At 43.2% G+C, this 20,905-nt stretch overlaps 1 protein-coding gene across 6 annotated transcripts in view; it reads right to left on the bottom strand.

Moving 5' to 3' along the window:
• The window catches only part of LOC132835238 (GRB10-interacting GYF protein 2-like), a 100,884-nt gene that overhangs the window by 40,629 nt on the left and 39,350 nt on the right, over positions 1 to 20,905 (bottom strand). For 4 of the 6 annotated variants that reach the window (XM_060854615.1, XM_060854619.1, XM_060854620.1 and 1 more), the window contains 11 exons: positions 20,698 to 20,827; positions 18,818 to 18,913; positions 16,881 to 16,992; positions 15,285 to 15,393; positions 12,109 to 12,149; positions 11,232 to 11,405; positions 9,154 to 9,371; positions 7,427 to 7,562; positions 4,691 to 4,888; positions 1,628 to 1,785; positions 915 to 1,077 (listed from right to left, as the gene is read on the bottom strand). In XM_060854615.1, the coding sequence (XP_060710598.1) occupies positions 915 to 1,077; positions 1,628 to 1,785; positions 4,691 to 4,888; positions 7,427 to 7,562; positions 9,154 to 9,371; positions 11,232 to 11,405; positions 12,109 to 12,149; positions 15,285 to 15,393; positions 16,881 to 16,992; positions 18,818 to 18,913; positions 20,698 to 20,827 (1,535 nt within the window). The remainder of the gene's footprint in view (positions 1 to 914; positions 1,078 to 1,627; positions 1,786 to 4,690; positions 4,889 to 7,426; positions 7,563 to 9,153; positions 9,372 to 11,231; positions 11,406 to 12,108; positions 12,150 to 15,284; positions 15,394 to 16,880; positions 16,993 to 18,817; positions 18,914 to 20,697; positions 20,828 to 20,905) is intronic. The other 2 variants (XM_060854617.1, XM_060854618.1) reach the window with 2 other exon arrangements.

Raw genomic sequence — 20,905 nt, 5'->3', positions numbered from 1 at the left:
CAAGAGAATTGATGTTTCAGGCAGAAGCCCTTCATCAGAAAGAGGCCTGTGGGCCAAGGGGGGAGCTGAGAGATAAATTTGCTGGGGTTGGGGGAAGGAAGCTGGGAGTGCGATAGGTATGGTCTGAATGCGGTCTGGAATCCCTGTGGGATCAGTTGATTCTGTAGGCAGCTGGTGAGGAACGAGATGTGGCTGTGGTATGAGTGCTATTTATCTCTCAACCCCCTTGGCCCACAAGCGTCATTCCTGATGAAGGGTTTATGCCAGAAACATCTATTCTCCTGCTCCTTGGATGCAGCCTGACCAGCTGTGCTTTTCCCATGCCACACTCAAACTCTAATCTGGGTGTAATTTTGCTCACTGAGCTGGAAGGTTCATTTTTAGATGTTTTCTCACCATACTGGGTAACATCTTCAGTGAGCCTCCGGATGAAGCACTGCTGGTGTCTCCTGTTTTCTATTTATATGTTTGGGTTTCCTTGGGTTGGTGATGCCATTTCCTGTGATGATATTATTTCCTATGGCAATGTCATTTCCTGTTCATTTTCTCAGGGGGTGGTAAATGGGGTCCCAGTCAATGTCTTTTTTGATAGATAATCCAACTCTGACCTCCAGCATCTGCAGTCCTCACTTTCTCCTATTTCATTTGGTACCAGAGTGATCATCAAAAACAGTGACCTTGTCAATTTTTACGTTGCTGCAGAAGCTTTGACGCCAAGCACAGCAAGACTACATGCTCCCTGGATGAGTATAACAAAACCTGGACAAGTTGGAAATCCGGCATGTGACGCTGTAGCCTGTGCAGTTGGTAGTTTAAAAAGTGACTTGAAGGCTCCCTCAGTTACCAAACCCAGAAACGCACCAAGACATTTCTGTTTGATTTTCAAAACGGCCCACTTCCACTCAATTCCTTACCTTGGATCTCTCCCTGTGGATCCTTGTAGAACCATTTCATGGCTGCCTCATGAGAGAGGGGTAAGGCAGCAGCAGCTCGGTTCCTCTGATCTTGCATCATCTCCACAAATCGCTCATCATCCAGTGAATTGTCATGTAGTGATGCCACCATTTTCTCAGCCTCCTGCCACACAGAAACCACAACATGGGAAGGGTCGCAGCAAAGTTACATCCAGGTGGTCGCAAAAGGCTGGCACTACATATCTGAGGATCAGCTTTACACTTAAAAGAAAATCGGGCTCAACTTCTGAGGATCGAGGAAAAGGGGTGGCACCCTTTTGCTTGGGAACATCGACCCACATCGGAAAGTTCTGGGAAAATTAAATGTTTTATATTGCTATGTGGAAACTGGCTGCTGTGTTATCAGCATCACGACAGGGACTACTTTCAAAATTACGTCAGTAGTTGTAAAGCACATTGGGATGTCCTGAGGTTGAGAAAGGCACTATATAAATGCAAGTCTTCCCTTTATTTCAAGTTAAACTTCAGGGAATCCACATTCAGTGGCAATTCTTTGAACAGAAGTATCAGCAAGATTGAGAAAATTTAAATAAACCATCTGCTGGAGCAGGTAAAAGGCAGCCTGCAATTGAGCCACCATTTACAGGTTCCTGAATTTTCTACTAGGAAAGAACAAGGCAGTCATGCGACAACATGTTCAACCCCCTCCTCACCTGTTCAAAACGTTTCATCCCATCGTCATCATCGTTGTCCACTGGTGCGAATTCGGCAACGGTGCTGGGATAGGGAGGAGAGGAAGAAGGCGAGGACGAAGATAATGTGGACACTGTTGCAGGGCTTAGCTGAGCAGGTTGGCCCAGATTCACAGCTTCTGCGTGGGAAGCAAAGCATGACCGAGAGAGAAAACAAAAGGTCAGGACGCAGGACAATTTATTCCCCCAAAACAAAAGGAAGAGGGAAGAGAAATAGCAGTTATAGGTCTAAAAATGCACCTGAAAGACAATAAATAAATGGTCTGGGTTCTGTCTTAGTTTGTTCCACTTTTAACAAACAGCTCACAACTGAAATGCCCTTTCTAGCTGCTACCAGCCTTACGTACTCCCTGTCATTTCTAAATTCCAGGGCATTTTTCTGCACCTCAATAAAGAAGGGCCAGTCAGCACAGCCATTCTTATTCACTTCCTATAGCTGCTTCCAAGATTGTGCTGGCAGAGCCACATTTAAAACAAAACATTTTAGAAGTTGTTCAGAGGTCGGGAAAGACTAGGCGAGTAATGTTAACTAGATTGCATCCAAATAGTATGTGCACATTTAGATTATATTTGATTAGATTCCCTAGTGTGCAAACAGGTCCTTTGCCCAACCAGTCCACACTGACCCTCTGAAGAGTAACCCACCCAGACTCATTTTCCCTCTGACTAATGCACCCAACACTGTGGGCAGTTTGGTATGGCCAATTCACTTGACCTGCACATCTTTGGACTGTGGGAGGAAACTGGAGCACCCGGAAGAAACGGGGAGAATATACAAACTCCACGCAGTCACCAGAGGCTGGAATTGAACCAGGACCCTGGTGCTGTGAGGCAGCAGTTCTAACCACTGAGCCACCGTGCATCCATTTAATGGCTTAACAGTCCCCTTTCTGCAGTATATTTTATGCTTTCATGAAAACTCCTAACAACTTCCACGCAGTACCATCGAGTCCAGCAATCATCCTCTTCAACAAGTGCAGCAATTTACTAAAATTATCAATTAAAATATTTCACAAACTGGAAACTTAAAAAGGAGAAAAAGTTTCTTCAGAACAAAGGATGGACAACAGGTTTGCAGGGAGAAACTATACCAGAGTATAAACTAGGATTTATACACTCTAGGGCTGTGCTGCATTCCAGGACTGGGCTGGTTATAGTAGCTATTGGCTGAAAATGCCATCAAGTGATCACAGAAGTTGCGATATAAATGCAGGCGGTTTCCTTTTTAATTAGTCCACACAGCTAAGCTGACATTGCACTGTTGTACTGAGGGACTGTTGCACTGCCGTGAGTGCCAAAGGGTTGAGTCTTTGTGACCAATATTTTAGGCAATAATTACATACATGAATATTTTTGAGAGGGTTGAGAAATTAAAGCCAACCCTTGACAACTACCAATACTGATAATGCCATAGTTCGGAATGCAGCAGAGAACAGCTGTCCTGTGCTGCTACTTGACAGCTTAAATGAGAATATTCTTGAGATATTATAATTTTTTAAAAATCAGCAGATTGTTCCTACCAACTCCACTCTCAAAACAGGCACAAGGAACATGGAAAATTCAGGATAACTGGGGCAAAAAAAGTCAGGCAACAACACTTGTATGCTATTCATTAAAACCAAGGAATTCTTAGCTGAAAGTCGAGGTCAACATCTACACTTATATAATGTACCTCAGAAGTAGTGGATGTTAAATGTTCCAAAGCTCCATTCTGAACAGGAGACAGAGGCTCTATGTCACCCTGACCAACCTTCCTTCCTTAAACACTGTCAAAATAACCAATCTGCCATTCCATCACGGCAGAGATGTTTCCCATTACAACAGTGACTACTTTAGACAAAATATTTCAGTGGTTTCGAAATGCTTAAAACAACTGTGGCTGTGCATGACAATAAATGCAAGTCTTCCTCTCTAGGTAACCATCACAGCAGGGACTGTTTGAAATGTGCCAATACCATCTAAGCATTTACAAGACCATGTTGATTTGCTCCAAAGTCGACCTGGGTTTACCTACCCGCATCCGTGGGTAGGTTAGCCCAAAACCTTTATAAAAATTAAGTCACAGCACTGAACCAGAGGAGCAAAGGAAGCCATTTAGTCCATCTAGTCTGTGCTGGCTCTCTATATAGTAATACAGAATGTTTACATTATATTAAACAGATGACTAATCTTTTAACTTTTGACTGGCCTCTTGTTTGGACACTATATCAGCTCTTCCTCAGGAAATGAGGAAGGGGCCTGTGGAAGTTTCACAGCTCTTGCTATTGTGACAAAATACTCAACATTAGGAAAACGTGTGTAGGGTGCGCATGCATGTTGTGCTTGGCTGGGACCTCCCGCATACTCCAGATGCCAGTGTCCTGCCCGGAATCAGTTTAGTATTTTGACAAATCGGCAAGACTGAAAAGCTGCCCATTTTACTGTTTGTCAATGTGACAGGGAAAAGGAGTGCCAGCGGGGGGAAACTGGGAGCAGCCAAAAGGGAAAAGGAATGGTGGTCCTTGTGAAGTGACTGGATATGTTTTTAAATGTATTAAACATGCAAAATCAGGCGCAAAGTACAAAATTCCTTCCAATCCTTCAGCTGACTCTGTGCTGCACTGTGTGGTCCCCTCAAGATGGCTGCTGCATGCATTTTAAATCAGAACTGCGCATGGCCTGTCTGTTGCTGACTGCTGTGGAGCCACCCAACCGTGCAGCTTGGAGAAATAACATTACAAATAATATGTATTCTAATACGGATTTTCAACAGCAATTAATGCACACATGGTTTTTAGGGGAGGGGGGGTGGGGGGAGGAAAGAGACTTCTTAATTTTTGCTTTCTTTTGTTGCATCAACAAGATTTAGTTGATAACAGCAGAAGCTGAAAATATATTATTAAAATCTGAAGGAAGAAATGTTCAATGGTGAGTGTGCACAGTTTGACATTGTTACATTTCCACACTGATTACGTAAGTGTCAAGCACCTCAGGTTGCTCTTACACAGACTTCAATAACAATTAGTCATTATTAGAATTTCATACCATCGGCAGGTTTGCTCTGTCCCTGAGCATCTGATGCAGAGTCTGACATATCAGGTTCTGCCCTGTGCACAGTGGGTTCACACTCTTCTGGTACTGCGAGAAACACTTCCTGGGCCTGTGACTCTGAGGGAGAGGATGATGAGCACGATGGCGAGACTTTGCCATTGTAAATCTCAGCTGGTAGGTCTGTCTTGTCTGCTGTGAAGGAAGAGGTTATTCAGGAGCAAAACCCTTGAAGGACAGCAGGCACATAGATTAAACTTGAAGAGCTCCCCAAAATGGAGAAGGAGAAAAAACTACCTTGGCCAGTCCTTGAACGTTAGTCAATTTCAGACAGGGATAAATGTATGAGGCAAACAACAAAAGCAATATTATAACTGGACTAGAGTCATGGAGTCCTACAGCCTGGTCCTTGCTAACCAAAATGTCCACCCACACGAACCCCACTTCCCTGCACCTGGCCAATACCCTTCTAATCCTTTCCTATCCAGGTATTTGTCCAAATGCCTTTTTAAACATTGATGATGTATCCATCTCAATCACTTTCTCTGTCAGATTATTCCATATGCATACCACTCTGTGAAAAATGTTGCCCCTCAGGTTCCCTTTTATTATTTCCCCTCTCACTCTTGATTCCCCAATGCTGAAAAAAAGACGAGTACATTCACCCTATCCATGCCTCTCATGATCTTATACACCTCTATTAAAGGTCCCCCACCCCCTCAGTCTTCTACGCTCTAAAGAAAAAAAAAAGTCCCAGCTTGTTCAACCTCTCCCTATAACTCAGACCACTGAGTCCAGGCAACATCCTTGTAAATTTCTTCTGCACTCATTCCAGTTTAGCTACCCCTACCAGCTCTCTGCGGAACGTTTCAGAGAACACCTCTGGGACACCTGCACTAACCAACCAAACCGCCATGACTGAACACTTTAAACTCCCCTCCCACTCCGCCAAGGACATGCAGGTTCTTGGCCTCCTCCATCGTCAGACCATGGCAACACGATGCCTGGAGGAAGAGCGCCTCATCTTCCGCCTTCCAACCACAAGGGATGAATGCAGATTTCTCCAGCTTCCTCATTTCCCCTCCCCCCACCTTATCTCAGTTCCAACCCTCGGACTCAGCACCACCTTCTTGACCTGCAATCTTCTTCCTGACCTCTCCGCCCCCACCCCCTCTCCGGCCTATCACCCTCACCTTATCCTCTTTCCACCTACTGCATTCCCAATGCACATCCCCCAAGTCCCTCCTCCATATCTTTTATCTTAGCCTGCTTGGCACACCTTCCTCATTCCTGAAGGGCTTATGCCCGAAACGTTGATTCTCCTGCTCCTTGGACGCTGCCTGACCTGCTGCGCTTTTCCAGCAACACATCTTTCAGCTCTGATCTCCAGCATCTGCAGTCCTCACTTTCTCCTATCCCTACTTGCTATCCACATCTGAAATAACATGTACAATTCTGGTTGCCCAGCTACAGGAAGGATGTCACTGAACTGGAAAGGGTGCATAAAATACTTTCAAAGATGTTCGAGACTGGAAATAAGGAGAGGCTGAATAGGCTGGGACTTTCCTCCCTGCAGGATATTGAGAGGTGATCTTAGAGAGAGTTATGAAATCATGAGGGGTATAGATAAGGTTTCCCCCCCCCCTCCAGGGTAGGGGAGTCCAAAACTAGAATGCATAAGTTTAAGGTAGAGGGAAAAGATTTAAAAAGGGACCGAAGGGGCAACTTCTTCACACAGGGGTGGTGTATTTATTGAATGAGCTACCAGAGGAAGTGGGCGAGGTGGGTACAATTACAACATTTAAAGATATTTGGACAGGTACATGGATAGGAAATGTTTAGAGGGATATGGGCCAAATACAGGCCATTGGAACCAATCCAGTTTGGGAAACCTGGGATGGCATGGACGACTTAGCGAAGGTTCTACTTCCGTGTTGTATGACGCTATGACTCCAAGTCATGAATGAGCTGTAGTGTGACTTCTGCTGAAAGATGCACACCAGGGGTTAAGACAGGTCAACCGTTACACTCACTGCAATCAATTGGCCTGCCATTACCATCTCATCTCACCCACTTGATCATTTGGAGATGGTGCCAGGTCAAAAATCTCCCTTCCAAAAACAATGCACATGAACAGGAAACTGGATCATGGAGAGATTGATTGGAGGGTGGTGGACATGGGGGCTGCTGAAGATGATGTAAAAAAAAGTGGACAAAATCCTCATGATGACGATTTCATCAAAACACTGGACTACTTAAGGTTCAGGGCATAGGAAATCTATTCCCTGTACTGCCACTTGGTGCCCTCAGCACACTTCCAACACTAATTTGGAGCACGAGTTCATTCTTTCGGTTTGCTGGACAAAGATGATTGTCCCGGCAGTGCAGGCATCTTGCTGTAAACCAATATATTTACTGCTGACTTGGTTACCAGGGCTGTTTCAGTGCTGTCCTATCTGCATCAACACCATCCTCAGCGGGTGGGAGAGACAGACATCTATCTCCAATGTCTCCACGCTTCCCCCCCCCAACTCTGTTGTTAAGTGGCTGCATTTGGCTCACAAGTGAGGAGCAGGGCCAAGGGAAAATGGGGAAAAAAATATTGTTGTAAAGGGGCTGCTTGCAGTGAGAAAATCTTGAAGCACGAGAGAATCTTAAGCACAAATTGAATCACTGATCTACAACAATGATGCTGGATGCCTTGAACTGTTGAGCATGTATTCGTTTGGTTACCTGCATCCTCGTTTTCTGTTCTATCAGGTTCTTTATAGAATTCCATATCATATTCATTTTCTGGTCGTTCATCCAATTCATCTACTCCTCGAAATTCAAGCTCCTGCTCTTCAGGAATTGGTTCTTTGGAACCTTTCTGTTTAACACAGCAATTAAGAATTAGCTAGGAAAACAGCATAAGAAACCGGATGGGTGCTTTGCAAAAAGCTACAAGAACTACATTAAATAGCAATTACATGACAGAAACAGGTCATTAAGCCCAGTGAGTCTGAGCTGGTGTCTGCACTGAACATGGGCCTCTTCTACCTTAACACATCTCACGTTTCCTTTCTTCATGTATGTTCACTAGCTTCTGTTTAAATGCACTAACGCTACTCACCTCAACTAGTCTGCAAAATAATGAGGGCTTTATTAATGCTTTACTCAGAGCATCACAGAGCTTGACAAATATGAGGCCATTCAGCCCCTCTGATCTGCATTTTAACTCTATCAAAATGGACGGATTCTGCAATACGAATATCCTTGCCGAATGTAATTCCTTAGTCCTGAGATTTTCAAATGACTGAGACAACCTTTTGGGGAAGACTTTCATATTTCCCGTTCAAACGAGGAAATGATTCCTGTCATCACTCCGAATGCTCTATTCTGATGATTCTGTCCTCCCTTCCTCCGGACTCCTCCCAATGAAGAAAATAGCTTCCTCCCCATGAACCCAATAAATTCCAATTAGAAACATCTCATTTTTCTCAATACAAAGGAATAGAAACAGTCAATAGGCTTATGAATTAGGAGTAAGAGATCCTTGGGCATCTGATCAGATGCAACCTATCCTTATAATTAAATCCTATTAGCCCCACTAGCAATATGGTGAACTTTCTGTCCTCTCACCAAAAGACCAAATGTCCCTTTTGACATTCAAACTCTGCACTGGAGTTAGCTCATCTCAGCTCAAGACACTGACAGTTGTCACTAAACACTGACAGTTGTCACTGTACAAGAGAATGTTAATGGTGTGTGAATTAACTAGGGCTCCTGTGCACACGTACAAAAATGGCCCCGGGTGATGGCAGAACAGTGATCAGTCCATTAGTTTCTATCCACCCGGGACTGCTTGGACAAGCCACTAGGAGATAATAGCATAGTGGCAATATCACTATACAAGCAAATCGAAAGTCAAAGCTGCTTAATGCACTAGTTCAAAGATCAGTGACAGAAATTAAATTCAATTAATAAATTTGGAATTGAAAAGTGACCGAGGTAATGCTCTGGTCCCTGGGCCCAAAATCCTAATATCTGCCATAGTGGAATTAAATTCAACAGAAATTGAGAATTAAGAGTCTAACGATGATTGGCGAATTGGCGTAAAGATTCAGCTGCGATGTGAGGAAGAAAATCTGCCACCCTTACCTAATCTCTCAATTTTACTTAAGGCCCCTGACCCACAGTAATACGGTTGACTCTGAAAGGGATGGGCAATAAATCCAAAGCCCGCACTCCGAATGAATCAAAAAACTTGGAGCACCCGTAGGAAAACACACCAGCAAAAGTCAGGGCCGCCAGATTTCGAGGGAGGGGTACAGAGGTGTCATTCAACAGAATTAATCACATTTATCTATTGAAACCCTGGAGGGATGAGAAAATATTGCCTACAGCACATGTACAGAGAAACATCTGCAACAGTCACTCATTTTTCTACCATCCCACTTCAACAGCCAAACATTCTGTACCTTCAATGACATGAAAGCCCCAGATGAATCAAATGTCCCCATTTCCTCTTCTGCATCTTCTAGGCACCACTCAGGTAAATTATCCTTCTCATCCTCATAGCTTCCACTACCAGTTCTTCCCCTTCTGTAGGTACGCTCCTCATCTCGCTCCCGGAAGTCAAAGTCAAACCTTCGCCGCCGATCAGCATGGTCCCTCCAGCCTGCTGAGCGAGGACCATCTGCAATAAGCGGATAAGGTTGAGAATGGGGACACACACACACACACACACACACACACACACACACAAAATGGTAAGGACGCATATCAGCCTCTCAACTGAAAAGCGCTACAAGATCTCATGGTATTTAGTGCCAGTCTCTAGCATTACAGTTGGCACAATAGAATCCAAGACAGAAAAATCTTTGAGTTTGTCCCGTCAAATCCCAGAGTGGGTTTCTAAACTTATACATACAGAATGCTTTATAGAGTTGAAAAGCTTGCCCTTCTTCTGCACATTACCCAAGATAGAAGGATCTGATGCACCTACACAACACCTCCCCCTTTGAAGTAACTAGTGATAGTGCTGGATGGAGAAGGGCTAATTTCATCTGGGCATCCAACCAAATGAACTCATCACATTAACTTTCTTTGGGACCTTCCAACCTGTAACTCCATCTTGAAAGTTTGACACTACCCTGGTTTGGAATTAAGCAGCTTCCAACTCCGTCCCAACAGCACAGTGGACTGCAGCAGCACAGGACTGAAGCTCAGTCACATTCTCAGGAGCAATAAAAGCTTTTTTTTCTTCCCAATGTTGGTCATATTCTCCATTTAACAAAAAACCTAAAACCTGCAAGTTTACAGGGACCTTTATGTTTCCGATTATCCAGTCATGACTCAATCCTTCTTTGTGACAAATACATCATCGGGCAACTTCCCATGAGGAAAGAGTTGCATGAGGCACCTAATCAGAAGACCTGCAAGTTAGACATGCTTGCGCTCTTACCCCAGACATGGCATTAGCTATATAATCAAATATGCTCTTTATTTAGGTATGGCTTCCTATCATAAAGCCACAAACTTTTAATGCTATGCAAATCAGTTCTGGAAAACTAACTCTCTACGGTTCCAACAATTTCAAAAATCCTCTGTCAGCCTCCAGTACTATCCACTTTTGTTACAGATGCGGTGTACCTATCAACTGCGCCGAGAACATAGGTACCTATTCTTTATTCATGTACTTTAATTCATTCCAAGGTTATTTAAACCTACAGCATCAATTCTGCACAGACTGATGAATTTATTATGCTGTCCTATCTTGAAGCCAAAACTACCCCAACACACAGTGGAGTCCCCATATCCGCAGAATTGGCTTCTATGGTTTCAGTTATGTGCCATTTACTGCAGCCTGAAAATAGGAACATGGAACATTCCATAACCAGGGACCATGGGCTGCCCACTACTAACCACGGTTTGGAACGTATAACCCTCAGATACGGGGGAAATTCTGTATAACTAAAGGATACGGTTAACAAATAATAGCCAATTCCACATCTTTGCCACCATGATTCCCTGCATAGAAAAGTCAGTGACTTCAAATCTTTGCAGCTTTTCCTTGGTCTTTACTTTCCAGGTAATTTTAAATTCAAAGCAGTTTAACCAGCTCTTTTTCATTCAAGTTTGTCTTCATAATTCTTAGCGCTGTGCTTCAAACAAAGGCATTTTAAATGTTTTCACTTTACTAGTTTTAATCACGTTCAAATCCTCCAGTGAAGCCTTTGTCAATCACAATTCTTCAAATGTCTGGTTACACATGTCATTGCCTCCCCCAGTTATTATTTCAAATGATGTTTCAGCTATGTCAGTTAAGCACCTGGTCTGTACACCTTCCTAATGACTGCCTTTAGGTAATATAATGGCCAGATGTTTTTACTTGTTCCTTACCCTGAACTTATGACCTATAATTAGAACCCTCTGCCCATCCTAGTCCTTAATTCGACAGCGAATCCTGCTATAAATGCCCCCCTGCGACATCAAACACTGTAAAAGGTACTCTAAAACTATCTGGCACAAGTTGGAAATGGGCCATCTGTGGTACCTGGACTTGGGGGCCGCCACCTCTCGCCTTCTCTTCTTGCTCCAGCTGTCCTCCAGCCTCCGTCGTCCTCCTCACCGTTTTGTTCTTCTCTAATGGCTCGCCAGTTCTCGCTGTCAGAACGTGCAAAATCCTGTTTGCGCGACGTGGGAGCTACTTCCTCAAACCCTACCCGTACTTAAAGGAAAGAGGAGGAGAAAAAGGAAGGAGGAGGAGGAGGAGGAAGAGGAGAAAAAATGTTGGAAGGGAGGAGAAAGAAAGATGATAAAGTCAGACTTTCAACCTGCCCAGCCAGACTCATAACTTGCTCAGCCAAAAGAGTCTGCATTTAACGTTAACATTGAAATTTCACCTTATAGAGGTTTACAAAATTATGAGGGGCAAGGATAGGATAAATAGGCAACGTCTTTTCCCTGCGGTGGGAAAGTCCAGAACCAGAGAGCATAGCTTTAGGGTGAGAGGGGAAAGATATAAAAGAGACCTAAGGGGCAACTTTTTCAAACAGAGGGTGGTACGTGTATGGAATGAGCTGCCAGAGGAAGTGGTGGAGGCTGGTACAATTGCAACATTTAAGAGGCATTTGGCTGGGTATATGAATAGGAAGGGTTTGGAGGGATATGGGAAAGGTGCTGGCAGGTGGGAGTAGATTGGGTTGGGATATCTGGTTCACATGGACGGATTGGACCGAAGGGTCTGTTTCCATGCTGTACATCTCTCTGACTCTATGTTGATGCATCTGGATTATTCTGAAAATGAGTTTCCCTAATAACTGATGAGTGCATAAAGTTTCTTCGCAACTTGTAAAAACGCAGTCTTAATCACTCTGGGTTCCAGAGAGAACGCAAAATGAATCTTATTTCCACTAAAGCTCAAACCATACCTCCATCTCGACGCCCAGGCTTCTCAAACCTTCTGTCACCCCTGTGGGAAACAAAGAATTGGCAGTTGGAAAACAAACACCCAAAAGTAGAGAAACATCAAGAATGAAAAGACTGCCATATGACCATTTAGTATTGCTCACCATACTCGCACTCCCAGCTGGCCATACAAAAGTATGGAGCAACCACATATCGTAGTGAGAGCTGTGGGATTCATGCAGATAATTGCGAATGTTATTTGTTGAGTTTAGGTTCTGCTTTTTTAAAATAAAAATAATTGGTGGATTTTTCTGTGTCTGAAATTAATAATTAACTTTTAAGCATTTCTGCAGCTAGGGTAACTTCTTTCAAAAGCAGCTTTTGAATAGTGGCTTTACGGTAATTGTTTCTTGTGCAGCACTAATAGACTTCTGGTTAGTTTAGATTATTTACCTTGAGGCTCCATTGTTTTGCAATCCTGCAAGATTTGTTAAAGTATAAAATAAAGAACTGTGGAGGTCTGAAAAAAAAACTGCTCTAGAAACTCAGCAGGTCTGGCAAGACGTGTGGAAAAAAAAGTCAAGATTTTCAGAGTTAAAGTGATATTTACACTGAAGAGAGGGAAAGAGGGAGATATGAAAAAGGAGAAGGTGGACAAAGATTATGAGATAGTAAACCAGGACAGAAGTCTGGTCAGAAACTTCAGTGATAAGAACAGCTAAGAGCAGGGAAAATGCATTAGCTGTACTAAATGCAACCCACGGAATCTGATAATGTGCCTTGAGTATGCGGGAATGGATGATTGTTCTAAAAACAACCCATGACGTAATATGACAGGATGTGGGGTTGGTTTAAAAAATGTGGAAAGGTGGAATTACTGAAATTACTGAAGTTGATATTGAGTCCTAGAGATTGCAGGGTCCCCAGACAGAAAATGAAATGGCGTTCTTCGAGCTGGCGATGAGGCTTGATGGAACATTGCAATAGGCCTACGATGGGAATACTGGCAAGAGAATATGGTGAGATGAAGTGGCAGGTAACTGGAAGCTCGGGTTCCATCAGCATCAAAAAAACGACCCTAAGTGTTCACCCAGTCTGCATTTCATCACCCAATGTGCCCTGTCAGATTTCTTGATATCAAGTGGTGAATCAAATCAGCTGACAACTGACAACCCTGATGGTGGAGATCTCAGTCAAAATGGATTGTCCACTTAGCACTTCAGCTGAGGATGGCTACAAATGCTTCAGCTTTTTAAATATATTGATGTACTAGGCTCTTTTATCATCAATAGGCTTTTTTGTTGAGGCTCCTCCAATTGTGATTTTTTTCTTTTTTTTTCTAACACCCCTGTTCTTTTTTTAAAATTTTTTTTTCCCTTTTCTTTTAATTAACCCTCACACTATCGCCTAACTGCGGTAGTGCTTATTTTTTCCCCAGCACCCATGTTGTGTGTGTGCATGCAGATGAGAGACACAGTGAGAGACACAAAGTGCACAAATCTTTATTCAATTTCCACCACCAGGAAGATAGGAAAACCCCCGGGTGGCCAGTGACAAGCAATGCCCTTCACATCAAAGGGCAATGCTGTGTGATCAGTGAAGGGGAGGGCAGGGACTAAATCAAAATGGAGTTGGAGGGGGAAATAATGCACTCCACTCCCTGCGGCACCCAACTCTCCCTGAACAACTCCAGGGTGGTGGTAGAGACCGTGCGCTCCTTCTCCAAGGACACCCAGGCTCTAACGTAACCGCAGAAGAGGGGCAGGCAGTCGGCCTTAATGACTCCCTCCACGGTCCGCTGCCTGGACCTGTTTATGGCCAGTTTGGCCAGGCCCAGGAGCAGACCCACGAGGAGGTCTTCAGACCTGCCCTCCCTCCTCCGTACCGGGTGCCCGAAGATTAGGAGCGTGGGACTGAAGTGCAACCAAAAGCAGAGGAGGAAGTTTTTAAGAAAATCAAAAAGGGAGTGCAAACGCCCACACCCAATATATATGTGGTACATGGACTCCACAGCACCACAGAACAAGCAGTTGGGCTGGGAGTCCGTGAACCACCGCAATCTGCGGTTGCGGGGGACCAACCTCCAATTGTTAAAGTATTCCTGATCGATCATGACTGATTAGCTAATCTCTATCACTGCAACAAGCGAAGCAATCACTATTGGTGCCCCTGTTGCCTGGGAGGTAGACAGGGAAGAGTCACCCATTAAAACCTCTGCTGCTTTTGAGCATCCATCTCCTGGAAAGCTGTCAACTGATAGCCAACGAGAATCTATAGCTGGTCAAAGCCTTAACTGGACTCTTGCTTTAAGAGCTATCGATGGGATTGAGTGCTGGAGGTCTGCTGGGACGAGGAAACCATACTAAGGCTAAAGTTAGGCCTTTAAGGAGAGGCAATCAGAAAATGCAAGCAACATATGCTTTTCTGGAAACCACTGAGCCAATAGTGGTTAATGGATTTCTGTTTTGTGCAATTCCTTCATTTTGCACCTGAACCAATTCCCATTTCACCATTCGGAGTTTCAATATGGCAGCCAGTGCCCCTGAAAATAAGCTGCCATATTCCTGATAGTGATCTAATAATTAAAATGTTCCTCAGGGATTGATTAACGCTGTCAGTTATTGTAAAACAGAAAAGCACAAGTAGCCATGACAGCATGTGCCAATTACAAATTCTTAGCAGACTATCTGGCAGGCAGAATTGCAACACTACACACAGAGCAAGTGGAGTCCTTAAAGGTGAATTCTCTTAAAGGCAAGGTAGACTTAGAACACAAGAGTCAGAAAAGTCACAGCGTCAGATTCTTTCTTGGTATCAGTCATATCTCCTGATATGGATCCTGTACAGCAGCTGCCATGCAAGCAATCTTGTATCGCAGTGATTTAAGAACTCAGCTCTGCAGCATGGCTTCAAAATATTGACGTAAACCGAGCCATCAGTTTCCATGCACTCATACTTGGATCTGAGAAAGGCATAACATTATTGCAGTACCTGGCCCTGCAGGAAAGATTTTAATTCAGTACCAGGGTAAATATAGCTTTAAACGCATTAATTTTCAATAGCATTCACAACAACGTTTCAACTTGAACAGTTAAAGAACACAGGATGGAGGACCATCAACCACCTCGTAAAAACCTCTTAGCCATAGTCAACCTCCCCAGGCCTCTGTCCAATTGCACGTAACACCTGTTGCAATTACCTTTCTTCCCAACTTTGACTTCGCAGCATTTCACGTGCCCCACGGCCAAAACCCCCTTCACCGTCTTCGAAACTTCTTTGGTAGTAACCACTTTCACCCCTTCCTCGACCTGTCGGGTAAAGGGACAAGGGAACAAAAAAAAGTGTGAAATAACACATGCTGCAAAACAATTTCCTGAATCTGATCAAAACTCAAGGGATCTGGATGAAGTAGATTGAAAGAAATTGCTCTGTTTAGTGGAGGACTGGGGAATCAGAATACAAGATTAATGATGTATTGCTTCAGTTGCACAAGAGCTTGGTTAGATCACACCTGGAGTAGTGTGTAGTTTTGGTCTCATTAACTCAGGAATGATATTATTGCCACAGAGGCTGTGCAAGGAAGGTTCATCAGTCTTGTTCTAAAGATGGTAGAACTGACCTATTAAGAGAGCTTGGCCTAACTGGGCCATTACTCTCCAGAGTTTCGAACAGAGGCGAATTCTTTGAAACTTACAAAATAGAGATACGCAGGGTTGATGCAAGTAAGAAATTTACCCTGGTTTGGGAGTCTAAATCTAGGGGCACAACTTAGAAATAAGGGGAATAGAGTGTGGCTGCCATGTCTGTATTTTGGATAATATTAAAAGGAAAAGAATGCCAAGTGTGATCTAACAGATTACTTTTGAAAAAAATTGCATGCACTTTTGGTAACAAAGAACCAACAAGTTTGGTAATGTCTACAGCCAGAAAGCAATCAGAGTTTTGTTTTAAAGATATTATGAAAACATGCAAGGTTCGCCTAGAACTCCTGAATTAGACAGAACAGTAATTAATGGGAATGGTCACTTAGAATGACAGGAAAGTGACAAATCGAATAGGAATAACTCAGTTAGTTATAGTGCATTGGAATATACCATGTGAAAGTGTAGGTGGAACTGGTTATTGACAACTTTCATTTGAGATTACACGTCCTTATTCATGAAGCTTTTCATTTTAGAAAAGAAGTGAATTTGATAATTTGGCCACCAAATGAAGTGTCAGGACCATGTGGAGAGGATACACATCACTTATGTATGTGAAACAAGATTTTACAAAAAAGATTACAACGGGATGAAGAGGACCCGTCAAGCTAGTACTGTGAGGGACATTTTATAAGGCGGAAGACTTGTGTTGATTGTAAAAACCATTAAACGCAAACAATGAATGTGTATTCAGCATAAAGCTGTTCGGTTTATTTTTTTGATATGTATGGTACAGAAGTTGGACAGGGGGTGGATGACTGCCAGGTGGTGGATTATACAGAGTTCAGTTTAGACAGTCAGACTTTTTCTCCAAGATAACACAGTTAATCTGCATACCCATGTCCTCCTGCGGCCTGAGTAGGAGAGTAACCACAATATAAGAGACAGCCAGGCAGCATCCAATAACAAACAGCACTGCTATTTGGGAATAAAGCGATCTATGGAGATAGGGCAGTGAACTGGACGTGGGGTGGCTCTACCATGATTTTGTTGTAGGGTTGAGCAGGTTCAAGAGGCTACATGGCCTACTCTTGCATCCCTTCTGCTTCTCTGCGAGATCACAACTTGTACATGCTGCAGTCCTGGTTTCTTACCTCGGCCTCTTGCACTGCCTCGGCCTCTGACAACCCCTGCCGATGGGGCTCCTCCTCCCCGCCCCATCAACCTCATCACTGCAGAGCTGTTCACGGACATAGAAAAATTTCTCTATGCAGAAACAAACAAAAAGACAGGATTTTCAGTTTAAGGTAAATTTTAAAAAAAGACAGCTCTTCCTTGCAACAATGTCAAGGCTGTTATGACACATTCATGTCTGTCCAGCAGTCCCACTTTCTTGCCCAGCTGTCTCAACAAGTGATTTGTGTAAAAGTTTTCTCTGCTGGATCCCAAGATCCATCCACCTTTTTCCTAAGCGGAGGTGAAGCTGCTCAGACAATATTTTAAACTCTGAATGTTTCACACTATGATGAACTATAATTCAACAATTGCTTTAAATTAGTAGCTGTATTTAAAGCCCATGGGAACAGCTGCTGTGGTCAATGAGGAACAAACAAAAATGGCAAAAATTTATGCATACAGGATTGCCTCCACCCTCCATAAAGTGACCAACCTTCAGACTTGCCCTCACTTGCAAGTCCCATTTAATCCATCACCTGCAACTGAAACATTAGAATTAAAGCTTTTGATCTAGCCAAAGTAATTGTGTTCAAATTCCTCTCTAACACCACCTGATCTCTAACCCCCTTGAACTTCACAACCTCAAGATCTTTGCCTAGCTCCAATTCTAGCCTTCTAAAATGCCCTGATTTTAATCATTCCAATGAGAGAGACAGCTCCTGCAGTCCGAAGATCTATAATTCCTACTCTAAAATATTCCGGCTGCTCTTCATCTTCAAGATGCTCCTTAAAGCCTCCCTCTCTCCATCTACAATATCACACTTTATGACAATAAAATCTTGTCCCTACAAAGCACTTTGGGATATTCTATACTGGAGTGGCTACATGAATACAGATTGCTGTTGTCATAGTAAACAAGTGCATTTTAAGATAGCACCCAAATTCACTCCACATTTCAACAGCTATATCTCCTGCAGTAAATAAGGTCTTGAATTGAACAAGTATGCAGTGACCCAAAGGGGCAGAAGGAGCGCCAATTCCCTTTGGCCACACTATCCTAACTGCTGCATCTAATGAGTGTACTGCCTCCTTGCAGCCACAGACAGATTGGATTTCTGATAGCAACATAAAAAGTCAACTTGAGGATGGATAACGCAATTCCCTCCTTCCAGAGCAGCACTGCAACTACATAAGAGAGTGATTTCTTGCAAAGACCCAGATAGCAACTACTAGTCTAGAAATTTCAATTTTTAAATGCATAACAAAGCCAGGAAAAGTCCTGAATTTTTTTTTAGATTAGATTACTTACATTGTGGAAACAGGCCCTTCGGCCCAACAAGTCCACACCGACCCGCCGAAGCACAACCCACCCACACCCCTACCTTTACCCCTTCACCTAACACTACGGGCAATTTAGCATGGCCAATTCACCTAACCTGCACATTTTTGGACTCTGGGAGGAAACCGGAGCACCCGGAGGAAACCCACACAGACACAGGGAGAATGTGCAAACTCCACACAGTCAGTCGCCTGAGGCTGGAATTGAACCCGGGTCTCTGGCGCTGTGAGGCAGCAGTGCTAACCACTGTGCAGGTCCAACAGGAAAGGAAATAAAGTGTAATGCAGCAGATATTCCGGTATTATTGCGGGAACAAATGAGTGGTATCTATGTAAAGCTGATTAATCTTCCCTGCAGACTATGCGGAGACAGGGGAAGCAACTGCAAAATATTTACTCTCATGGCCACTGTTATATTTTTAGTTGAAGCTTATCAGCGGTGGCCCACTTTGAGTCCACAAGAGCATGAGACCTTGAACGAATCCAGCTGACAGTATATCAAAGAAAAACTACATGTTTACACACTGCATCCAGCAGTATTTGCAGGTTTTAAACAAAACACATTAACTCAACCCACCTGCTCTTCCTCTGTAAGAGGTACAAGTGCTAAGGGCAGAAGCGGCTCATCTTGTAAGACAGCCAGAAATTCTTTGTCCGACAGCTCTTCAGGAACCTGACAAAATAAAACCAAGAACAGGTCTCAGCACGTGCACTGGATTTCTCTAGTCACTGAACTTAGAGCTATTGGTTATGGGTCCACTGCTCGAAGGTTTTGTAATGTCCCATGTACTGTTGATCTGTCAATATTCTCAACTATTTACTGAAAGCAGGGCTGCAGATCAATCTTTCAAGATTCTGAGGGGGGTTGATGGGATAAAGAGAGAAGGCATATTTATTCTCTGGAGAAGTCGAGAACCTGGACACCACTTCCAATTTCAGGTGGAGCTCAAGACAGCTAAGAGGGTGGCTAGCATTTGGAAATCTGGAGGCTGGGTTGCAGAATATATTCAAAGACCAGTCAAACTGAACGTCAATCTCCAAGAGAGTCAGTTGTTATGGAATGGGAGTGGGTTAATAGGGCAAGCAGGAAAATCGATTTTAGATTAACTGTGATCCTAATGAATGTAAACTTGAAGGATCAAATTGCCTACTCTGCCCCTATTTCTTAAATTCTAAGCAAGGCAGCAAATGAAGAAGTTTGGTAACAGTGAGTTGCTAACTTTTTTGTGGCTTGGGACAAAGGAGGAAACAAAACTGAAGAGGGAGATGGGAAACAATAACTGATGGCTATTTTGCATTACTAAGTTTAGGAACTAAAATGATACATTCAGAAGCCTACATATACCAAAGCTTACCAGACCACCAATGAACCTCTACCACAAATAATTATCCCAACAAAACTTTTCCATTTCTTTCTCTGGGGCTCCAAGGACTGTAACTGAATATTTCAAGGGTATCTGACTAATGCAATGGATAGCTTCCACTCATGAATTCTCACTCCATAAATCTTACTTTCCATTAGCAACCACAGACCCAGATTATGGAGAGTGCCACTATCACCAGAGTCCGCACCCTCCTTCAGATTCTTCCATAGTAGTCAGCTTAACTACTTCAACCAGCTGGCTGAACAGTTTTACATCTAGCACCACTTAAACCTATTTTGCCAGACATCTGTCAGTATCAAAGGGTAACTTACTCATCCTTGGACACAGTCATGTTGCCCAACTCCAATAACCTAAGTACTCTGGATTTGAATCTAACTTTAGTTTCCTCACCATACTCCAGTTGCACAAATGGAATGCCTCCATGCCAAACTAAATCAGTGTTGTTCACTAACAAAAGTTCACCAAGTCCCACTTCAGTTTCACTCATTTACACCATTGTGTTCTCGCACCGAGTTGCAAACAGAGAGTACATTCACATCCAAACATGCCCACTCCTGCTACTGAAATACCCAACATCCAAACTCAAGTGCTGTTGGGCAACTACTCAAACTCAAAAGGTCAAACAATAGTTTTTTTTGTTCAAGGAACCTAAAGTTTTCAATTAAAAAAAATCTAACAGAAAGCAAATATCACACCCAAAAGTAAACAGGGAGGCACTGATCCTCAGATAATCAGACAGTAGTACAATCACTCTTCATGACTGACTCCAGACAGCTCCCCCACAATTTCATGCCTCTCTGCACGCTCAGAAATCATCTTCTTTCCTCACCTAACTCTATCGTTCTTACCCTTCCTGGCTGTGAGCAGTCACTACAAATGGCAAAGAATTGTCATGCAAAATAACGAGCACACAACAGACTGTCAAAAAAAATCAGCACATCACAGCCAAACACAATTCAGCTTGTATTCTCCAATTCAGAAACATTCCTGAACTGATAAATGTCACCAAGTTACAGAAAAGTACAGGCAGAATGCAAAGGAAAACTCAACTGGTTAGGCTTGTTAAAAGTACCTTGTTATCTTTCATATAAAGTGCTAGCATTTCCTCTCTCCCATATCGATAATCTGCTAATTTGTATTTTGGCAATGCAGGTGAAGGAGGTGGGGATGCAATGCTTCCACCACTGGACAATGCACGAAGCCTGTAATGAGAGAATACAATTCATTCGATAGTCAATTCACTTCAATAAAATTAGTTTAAAATTAATATACAAAGCTAT

This window comes from Hemiscyllium ocellatum, chromosome 44 (assembly GCF_020745735.1).
Source record: "Hemiscyllium ocellatum isolate sHemOce1 chromosome 44, sHemOce1.pat.X.cur, whole genome shotgun sequence".
In the NCBI taxonomy this organism is placed as follows: domain Eukaryota; kingdom Metazoa; phylum Chordata; class Chondrichthyes; order Orectolobiformes; family Hemiscylliidae; genus Hemiscyllium; species Hemiscyllium ocellatum.
This window is presented reverse-complemented; position numbering and strand designations above follow the sequence as displayed.